The sequence below is a fragment of the Podarcis bocagei genome (genome assembly GCF_964188305.1).
Source record: "Podarcis bocagei genome assembly, chromosome: 14".
Classification (NCBI taxonomy): domain Eukaryota; kingdom Metazoa; phylum Chordata; class Lepidosauria; order Squamata; family Lacertidae; genus Podarcis; species Podarcis bocagei.
Window position 1 is genome coordinate 7730259 of NC_138139.1, and position 10272 is coordinate 7740530.

The window sequence follows — 10272 nt, forward strand, 5'->3', positions numbered from 1 at the left end:
ATCATTTTAACATTTCAAAACTCAACTTCCTTCCCCCCCTTTCTGCAATTCCTTAAATTTCTCTTTGGAATTTTCTGCATATCCAAATTAACTTAATTTGCTCATTTATTCGTCTACCAGGACACACATTTTCCAGTCAACTGGAAATGTATTTTTCATCTCCTGTTGGAACCTGCCCAGAGTGGCTGGGGAAACCCAGCCAGACGGGCGGGGTATAAGTAATAAATTTCTTCTTCTTCTCCTCCTCCTCCTCCTTCTTCTTCCTGATAAATCAGCCACTGTCTCTTTGCAGCTCCCCAGGTGATTCGCAAAATCCGAGCTGAGCAGTTCTCAGATGCCTCTGGAAATCTGAAGCTCTGGTGCCAGTTTTTCAACATTTTGGGTGACTCAAAGCTGACCTGGTACAAAGATGAGGTTCCTGTGACAGATGCCAAAAGGAGGTGAGGGGTGCTGATTCGGGTGGTGGAGAAATTCAATTCAGTTTGCGTTTAAAGGCAGGCCTGCCAAATCCACACTTTTCTGAAGCGCCACACATGCCACGGCACAGCTGTCTTCCAAGATTTGCAGGTCACTGAATTTTGCAATGCAACCCAAACTTAAGCGAAGATATTTGCACCGAAATGCATGTACAAGGGTGAATTGGGCATAAGAACGCATAGATGAATAAAAATAACACACAGAAATGCATTTTATTAGCGAAAATGGCTGTGCACAAATATAGCTGCCAAAATTACATACAAACGTGAATATATATTTTTTCCAGACATCTTTATTGTAATTTCAAAAAGTACATAATTATACATGGACTAAACATGATCAGATGTAAATAAAAGAGAGAGAGAAAGAAAGAAAGAAAGAAAAAGAGAAGCAGCCGCCGTGCAGAAGGGAAAATAAAGGGGGGAGAGGGAAAAACCCAAAACTGTACAGTCGTACCTCAGGAGTCAAACAAAATCCCTTCCAGAAGTCCGTTTGACTTCCAAAATGTTTGGAAACCAGGGTGCGGCTTCCAGTTGGCTCCAGGAAGCTCCTCCAGCCAACCGGAAGCCAGGTCGGACATTCGGGTTCCAAAGAACGTTCACAAACCAGAACACTCATATCTGGGTTTGCGGTGTTTGGGAGCCAAAACATTCGACTCCCAAGGCACGACTGTATACTTTACAAAGTTGTTATTGTACTTCACCAGGTCTTAACCTATTACAAATACTGTGAATGGATTCCAAATATCACTGGATTTATCCATGGCAAATCTGTGTTTATATGCAAGTTGTTCATTTGCTGCGAGTTTGTACAAGTCTTCAAACCAGTCGTAGAAGGGAACTGCATTTTAATTTTTCCAATTCATCAGTATCAGTCTTTTTAAGAAATTCACAGCACAATGCTGATGTATTCTTGAGGGCTTTTTTAAAAAAATGCAAACTAATGCTGAGAATTATACTTAAAATTTGGAAAAAAGTGAGAAGCTGAGAAAAACTGAAATTGATGTGGGTGGTACTGTGGGTTAACCCACAGAGCCTAGGGCTTGCTGATCAGAAGGTCGGCAGTTCGAATCCCCGCGACAGAGTGAGCTCCCGTTGCTCGGTCCCTGCTCCTGCCAACCTAGCAGTTTGAAAGCACAAAGTGCAAGTAGATAAATAGGTACCACACTGGCAGGAAGGTAAACGGTGTTTCCGTGCGCTGCTCTGGTTCGCCAGAAGTGGCTTAGTCATGCTGGCCACATGACCTGGAAGCTATACGCCGGCTCCCTCGGCCAATAAAGCGAGATGAGCGCTGCAACCCCAGAGTCGTCCGTGACTGGACCTAATGGTCAGGGGTCCCTCTACCTTTACCTTTTACTGTTTGTTGAATCTGATGTCCAGACTGATGATGGAGAGCATCTTCCACCTTGCCTCAGGGCAACAGCTCAGTCTTCTCCGGCCCTTGCCCTTTCCCCCACCCCATGCCCACTTATACCTGCTCCCTGAGAAGGCTGCCTCATTCCGGCTAATAGGAGGACCAGCCCTGTTGGCTGGGGTCCCTCCTTAATATATATATTGGGGTGTAATCCTTAATTGGGAGCACCGCCTTTTCTAGGAGATGTGTTCTTTGTTCTCTCTCTGTGATTATTAAAGTTTCTAACTGGTAAGACATGCCTTTCTTTGATCTTTTTATCTACTGCCACGGGGGCGGGCGCTGAGGAAGCTGATTCCCCAAAGCCTGACAGTGATCTTGCCAAGATCTGCACCAGGCCCCTCCCCTCTTTCTGTCTCGTGACCGCTTGAAGGCCACATGCACCCATTTTCCTTGCAGCGTGCCCTGCTCTCATCTCTCGGTGGGCTCTCTTCCAGCTCTGGAGACGAAGGGCAAGCGGCCCTGGCCATCGTGCAGGTCTCCCTCAAGGACTGCGGGGTCTACCAGTGCACCATCCAGAACGAGTATGGCACCGACACCACAGACTTCCTCCTGAGCGCTGAAGGTGAGTCTGTACCTTGCTGCCAGGCCCGGCTGCTCCTCGGAGGCGGTGCTCACCTTGCAAGACGTGCGCAGCTGAGGAAAACACCCGGGGCTGTGGACAGGGTGCTTGAGCTCCGCAGGGGCTTGGCTTCATCCCGTTGCACATCACGGCGTTGGTCTGCTGGGCTGCTTTTTGCTGATGCACCTGTTTGGAAGCACAAAGGCTTCTCGTGGGGAGCTTGCTGTGCATGCACAGTACAATGCACAGTGTGGGGTGCATGTTAAGTGCATGCGCATGCATGTGCAAAAAGTGCTCGATAGGGACACGGGTGGCAACTGTGGGTTAAACCACAGAGCCTAGGACTTGCCGATCAGAAGGTCGGCAGTTCAAATCCCCGCGGCGGGGTGAGCCCCCGTTGCTCGGTCCCTGCTCCTGCCAACCTAGAAGTTTGAAAGCACGTGCAAGTAGATAAATAGGTACCGCTCCAGCGGGAAGGTAAACAGCGTTTCCATGCGCTGCTCTGGTTTGCCAGAAGTGGCTTAGTCATGCTGGCCACATGACCCGGAAGCTGTACGCCGGCTCCCTCGGCCAGCGTAAAGCAAGATGAGCGCCGCAACCTCAGAGTCGTCCGCAACTGGACCTAATGGCCAGGGGTACCTTTACCTTAGGACCTATAAAGCCTTAACAGCTTAGGCTATCTGTACAGATGCATTTTCTCATACGAACCGGCCCAAGCTCTGAGATCTTCAGGGGATGCCTTGCTCTTAGTTCACACCTGGTGGGGACACAGGAGAGGGCCTTCTCTGTGGCTGCTCCCAAACTTCGGAACTCCCTTGCTAGGGAGACTAGACAGGCTCCCTCCTTGTTGTCCTTCCACCAAGCAGGTGGAGACTGTTTTGTTCTGATAGGTATTTGGGAGCTGGCTGCTTTTAAGGAAAGGGCTTTTAGCAGTGCTGAGCTGTTTCTACTAGACTGGTTTGCTACATCTTCTCGATTTGATTTTATATCATTTTAATTATAGGATTCTATAATTAGAATTGTATTGATTCTGTTACATTGTTTTGATTCTATTCTATTCCTGGATAAAACACAGAAAGCTAAAAACATGCAAACCTTAATAGATAAAAAGTAATTAAACCATTATCTGTTATCTTTCTTTAGCTTTTTTCTTTTCTTTTCTTTTCTTTACTATTTATTAGAGCTGCCATTTATACTTGTTTCTTTTTTACAATTTTATTTTTTATTTTGACAGAGTAATAATAATAAATAAATAAGAATAAAAATGTGCACCCCACCCCAGACCATTCCATTGTAACTATCCAACTTCCCAAAATTTCAACACATCTTGTGATGGCTTGACCCCTTTCCATTTTAACAGTATAAATTCTACAAACACCTTCCATATCTCCTCAAAATCATTTCTCCTGCATATTCCCCGCCTTACCTTAATGGCACATGTTAATTTATCATTATTATTTTTAGCTTTCTGTGTTTTATCCATGTTTGTTTTAATTTTTGTGAGTCACCTTGAGTCCTGGTTTGGGGGGGGGGAAGGTGGGATATAAACAAATGAAGCAATAGTAATAATAATGAGTGCGTCCTAATCTGCCACAGAGCCAGGAGTCTCAGCAGAGGCACAGACGAATTGTTATCGTGCATGAATATAGGAAAGCCGTTCAGCATACAAAATCTCAGGGTGCAAAGCAGCCCACCTGCAGCTGTGAGAATGGCGAGAATGTACTTTTGAGGATGGCGGCAGATATGATGTTTTGGGAAACAGGGCATCAAGAGAAGCTAGACTTACGCAGACCTTCCAGCAAGAAAAGGGAGCTGGACCACGATTAAAATTTGGATTAAATGGGCTGAAAGATTCCACCTCCCTTTTCTCAGCTGTCTTTTAATACACTCAGCGTCTCCCCCAAAGAATCCTGGGAACTGTTGTTTGTTAAGGGTGTGAGGAATGGTAGATCTGTGAGGGGTGAACTACAGTTCCCAGAATCCTTTAGGAAGAAGGTGTGCTTTCAGTGTATAGTGTGAATGTATGTGGGGCTCCATAACTGATAAATGTGTATTTCTCTCTCTTTCTTCCTAGTGCTATCGGGATTTATCTCCAAGGAAGAAATAGAAGGTAAATTGTGCCCCACAGATGGCGTGGCGAGTCTTGTGCCCCTCCAGGTAACAGGACCCCCCTCCCACCTGCTGCAGCTGTGTCGCCACTGTCACCTGCAAAGTTTAGCATTAAAGGAGTGATCAGTGAGATGGTCTCCTCTTTGGGGCGAAAGGCAGAGAGAGGGTGCTGTTTTGAGGTGAGCCTCTCAGCTTCCTTATTTCTCCAAGTGACACATCTTCAGTCATCCTTCCTGGTCCTAGCAAGACCTCCATCCCCATGGGCCCCACAGTCACAATACCCAGACATACCTTGCTGGGCTCTCTGTCTTCCCCACCCTCTTCCCTCCATGTTGTTCCGTGATCTTGATGGAGGACATCCTGCTCATCCACTCACCTGGCTGGCTTTGGGCCCCTTGGGCCTTTTGCCTCTCCTTGTCCCTTGTCTTGTTCTCCCTTGGCTTCCTATTATCACCCAACAGCTGCATCTGAGCATCAAGGAACAAGCGCACTGGTTGGTGTGCCGAGGAGAGATTCCCTTCCACCTGTTGCTGAAGAACAAGTCATGCCTCCTAGATCATTCAGTGGACCTTTCCCCCCATCCCTGTCTCCACCACGAGAACTGAGTCCTGTCAGGTTGGCCATCGTCTCCTTCCCCCACTCTTTGAGCCCCACACCTTCTCCCTCTCTTGCAGTTGGTGAAGAGATTGAGATGACGCCCATGGTGTTTGCCAAAGGCCTGGCTGACTCCGGCTTCTGGGGGGACAAGCTCTTTGGCCGGATCATGATGGAGGACCTAGAGGTGGGCCAAGGTTACCTGCGCAAGGCATGTCGCGCCCGTGCAATCTACGGCCTCGAGCCGGTGTTTGAGTCTGGGCACACAGGCATCATCAAGGTCCGCAACCTCATCGCTTTTGGTGGGCGCAGTGAGAACACGCTGGTGGAGAGGAACTATGACATCACCATCCAGGTGGGTAGAGGGAGACTCGGTGCTCTGCTGCTTGCCAAATGGCCTTGGCTGGCTCAGAGTTGGAGCCTTTGCTTAGCATGTAGAAGGTCCCAGGTTCGATCCTGGCCAAGGTATCCTCCTGGAATGGTTCTGGGTGTTGGGGGCGCTGCTTTGCAGTCATTCCACTCTTTCCTGTAGGGTTGTTACCAGGTAAAAAGCATTGGGGGTGCATCTGCATAGTTTCATGGCTTCTGGGTTCGCCGAAGCTTTCATTCTGCTCCCATTGTGTCAGGCTTCAGGGAATCGCCTTCCTCTCCTGTGGCCGTAGATAAAGCAGAACAAAGGAAAAGGAGTCTTCTTACCAGTTAGAAACTTTAATAATCACAGCAAGAGAATGAAGAACACATCTCCGAGTAATGGCGGTGCTCCCAATTAAGGATTCCACCCCCTTCTACATCACTTCTACATCTTGCAATCTGAGCTTGTCCCCTCTGTGCTTTCTGTTCTGCCACTTTCTGAGCTCTTCTCAACTTTGGGCGTGGAGGAAGGCTGTCTAGAGACTGTGAATCTGTTAACCCTCTCCCTTCCAGTGTTTCTTCTCCTAGCTGTTCCCCATCCAGTATTTCCCAGCTTCTGCCTTCTGAACTATGTCCCTCTGCAAACCACTGTTCCAAATCTATACTGTCCTCCTGCTCCTGGGAAGATTCGGGATCTGGAGCAGGAGGAGGCTCCCACCATTGCTCCTCAGTGCAGCCCTCCCCCCCCCCCAGCACGGTCCCTGACACATTGTGGCTTAATACCTACATGCAGCTGCTACGGGGAGTCACCCAGAGATGATCTTCACCAGTGCAGATGCCATCCAGATCTGTCTCTCCATCGCATCTGAATCAGGAGAGGCTGCGCAAGTGCTTAGACCACTGCCTGTCTTGGGTCGCTTTGCTTAAGCATCCTCTCTGCCTGCCGATCTGGCCTACCCATTTTGTGTCCATGAGTGTATCACCCCTCCATTCTGCCTGCAAAGTCTAAAAGTCTCATGGAGGATTGTTTCTTTGCTTTCCGTAGGAATGCAAGATCCAGAATTCAAGTCGGGAATACTGCAAGATCTTTGCTGCCGAGGCCAAAGCCATCCCTGCCTTTGGTCCGGTGCCTGAGTAAGTTGTATCTCTGCAGCCCAGCCAGCAAGTCCCACTGAAAAGGGTTCATAGAATCATAGAATTGTGGAGTTGGAAGCGACCACAAGGACCATCTAGTATAACTCCTTGCAATGTAGGAATCCTTTGCCCAATGTGGGGCTCAAACCCATGACCCTGAGATCAAGAGTCTCATGCTCTACCAATTATGCTATCTCGGAGTTTTTGAATCCAACCCTGCAATCCTGATACCCTGGTAGGAACAATGGGCAGGTAGGCGGAAAGGAGCCAGTCTCTCTCTGCAGCAGGAGCAAGGACCTGTGGCCCCCCAGAAATTAGTGGACCACAACTCCCATCAGCCCCAGACAGCACGGTCAGGAATGATGGCTGCCTCCTCTCCTTCTGCACCCAATTGGCAGTGCTGCCAAGGACTGGAGGGCAATGCCAGTAGAGGCTGTGGCTCCTGGCTCTTGTCCCTGCTCATGTGTCCGGTGTCTAGGCAGCAGCAGCAGCTGACACCAGGACCAGGAGGCTCTGGAGGTCACAGTGGCTCCTTTGCTGGGAATTAGTGGGTGTCCTGGGAGAGTTGCCCCCCTGATGCCAGCTCTGTTGAGGTGTGGGAGCACTTGACCTGGTTGCAATGCTCTGAGCAGCCGCACCAACCAAAGTGGGAATCTGCTTTTGACAGAATCATCCCTCTTTACCTGATCTACCGCCCGGCAAACAATATTCCCTATGCCACCATGGAGGAGGACCTGCCCGGCCAGTTCGAGTGCTACTGTGGGCGAAGAAATGGCGGCCTGGCTCCAGCCAGCCTCTCCGAGGTTGGGCAAAAGTGTTGCGCCTTCCAGCACTGGCTGTACCAGTGGACAAATGGCAACATCCTGGTGACAGACTTGGAAGGTGAGGCTCACGCCCCTGTCCCCTCACTCTCTGGGAATGGCTTCAGGGCAGTGGGGGTGGAGGGTGAAGCCCTGTTATTTGTCAAGGGGTATGGAGTCCAGTTCTGGGTGCCATATTTTTAGGAGTGTATCTAGAGGGGGGGCGTTCATTGGGTTGCCCACTTCTACACCATCTCCATCTCTGCAGTGTCACACCCTGCCGTGACCTACAGATGTACGCAACCTTCCAAACGTTAGTCGCGCCACAGATTTGCATCAGGGCATTACAGTATTAGCAGTTCAGCCTTCAATCTCTTTTGTAAGGAGTCTTGATGAGCGGGACGGGGGTGGTGCTGGATGGTCTTGCCTGCCCACCCCTCCAACCCCAATTTCTGTGCATTTGGGTCCAAGGTGATAAGAGGCTTGATGTGCATGCAGTAGCTCGTGCATAGGAACTCTGCTTGTGATCAGGAAGTTTCTTGCTGTCCTTTTTTATTTCAATCTTTACAGAGAGAGGCTATAGAACCCAGCCTTTTGGATAATGGCGTTGTCCCAAGTGAATTTCTAACCCTGTCTCTCCCACTTCCTCATTCATCTCCTCTACATGTGCAGCTACGTGCCCTCTGTCTTTGAGCTCTTTGCTCTCCTACTTTTAAGGCTCACCAGGTTCTGGGAGATGGAGGGTCTGGAATGCTTTCGAATGACAACGTGTCAGCCAATTGGCTGCTCTGTCTCTGCCTGCTTTTCCTCCTCTCCCATTATTTCCCAACTTTCCCCCCCTCATCTGCCTCTGAGCTGTGACCTCTCTCAAACCCCTGTTGTAAATCTGTACTGTCTTCCTCTTCTGCCTCCTTGGAAGAGTCAGGATGGGGAGGTGGTCTCCACCATTCCTCCTCTGCCCGGTCCCTTACGGGGGCACAGGAAGGACCAGCAGATGCAGTCAGTCCCATTCTCTGCTCAACATTGTTGTTCGGTATGTCAGTTGAGCCATGAGTAGGCTTAGGGTTGAGTTTAGGGTTAGGGTTTACATCTTCTAGGCCCCCAGGAAGCGCTGCAGCAGAATTGATTTGGGTTGGGCTAGGATAGGCTTCCTCAACCTCGGCCCTCCAGATGTTTTGAGACTACAATTCCGACCATCCCTGACCAATGGGCCTGCTAGCTAGGGATCATGGGAGTTGTAGGCCAAAATCATCTGGAGGGATGAGGTTGAGGAAGCCTGGGCTAGGAGTATGGAGTCCAGACTTGCCAGGTCCCATTAGCTCCGCAAAAGGTAGGGGCTGCTTGCCTCTTTGCCGATCTGCTCCATGACCTAGAGGTTGGGTGTCTCTTACAGGTGTTGAGTGGAAGGTTACCAATGTCAAGATTGCTACCAAAACAAAGGGGTAAGTGACCACCGAGCAACGCAGTGTGTTGGGGACATCTTTCTCGACCCTGATGCCATGGGACAGAGGGCTGAATCAGGACACCTGAGCTCTGTTGCCAAAGGCTCATCAAGTCCACCATCTTGCTCCCAACCAGATGCCTCAGGAAATTCTGCAAGCGGGGCATGTGTCCTTGCAGGCCATCGAGGTTGGAACGGGGGTGTGCAGGGAAAAGGGGGCCTCGCTCTTTCCCTTGTGCCACAGCCCTAATGAAAATGAAGCTGTCATTGGCACCAATGGCTGCTTCCCACCCCTGGCCAAATTGGGGCTCCCAGAGTGTCCCATGGCACTACCCTGAACAGCTATGGCTTCCATCTCCAACTTTGGAGTCTGCAGACTGCTGTAGACCAGGGGTGGGGGGGGAGCTGCGGCAACTCTGGGGGTTGCTGGACTCCCCAACTCTCATTAGACCCAGTCAGCATGGCCAATGGCTAGGGACAATGAGAGCTGTGGTCCAACAACATCTGGAAAGCCACAGCTGGCTCACCACCGCTGCAGAAGATTTGGGTGTGGTTGGGACCTAGAATGCAGTGGACCTAGAACTGAGACCAGATAAAGCTTTTGGTCACAATTGCTCAGCAAAGGAGAGGGACAATCCGGTTTCCTGGTGGCCTGCTATATGATCCAGGCTTGGGGGGCTCAGGGGGAAGAGCTGATTTATGCACTTAGGTGCACAGAGATTCAAAAGGGAATATCCTTAACGGAAGCACCGCAGTCCCTACATACAATTTAAGAAAACAATTCTTAGTTCACAAGCTCATCTTTTAAGTCAGCAAAATATAGAGACTAAAGGTGATATTCAATGTTAGTCATACTTAGACTAACTGAACTTAAGTGACTCAAGTCCATTCATTCCAGTGGATCTACTCTTGAGTATGACAGGCTAACGTTTGATATTGCCCATTATCATTGTAACTGTCCCTGAGTAGTACATGACAATAATACATCTGATAATATAATACTTGACATGTTTCAACCCATACAGGTCTTTTCAGTAGTAAAATGGAGATCTATATCCATTTACAAAACAACATGAAAATCTGCGGTATGGAAATACATATTCTTACGGCATCGGCAGAACTGAAAATGCATATAGATATTTTTTAAAAGCAACTTTCAACCTCTGAAAGAACAACTCCACATCTAAATAGTATACTTTGACTAAAATGCTTCTGTTTACAATGTTTTGCAAACAGTAAGCATCAAGAGTATTACTGCCATATACGTGGACCATTATTGGGCATTTTCATTTAGTGTGCATATTTGGCTCATACTATATATGAATTTGTGAATTAAGAATCGTTTCCTTAATCTGGAGGCAAGTTCCCTGATACTTATAACTTCTTATGGGACC

The 10272-nt window shown here is 48.9% G+C and overlaps 1 protein-coding gene across 2 annotated transcripts in view; it reads left to right on the forward strand.

Annotated features, from left to right (window-relative positions):
• Window positions 1–10272, forward strand: part of ALPK3 (alpha kinase 3) — a 74795-nt gene that overhangs the window by 60317 nt on the left and 4206 nt on the right. For both annotated transcript variants that reach the window (XM_081169175.1, XM_081169176.1), the window contains 7 exons: window positions 293–440; window positions 2325–2452; window positions 4524–4559; window positions 5233–5507; window positions 6549–6637; window positions 7305–7519; window positions 8831–8879. In XM_081169175.1, the coding sequence (XP_081025301.1) occupies window positions 293–440; window positions 2325–2452; window positions 4524–4559; window positions 5233–5507; window positions 6549–6637; window positions 7305–7519; window positions 8831–8879 (940 nt within the window). The remainder of the gene's footprint in view (window positions 1–292; window positions 441–2324; window positions 2453–4523; window positions 4560–5232; window positions 5508–6548; window positions 6638–7304; window positions 7520–8830; window positions 8880–10272) is intronic.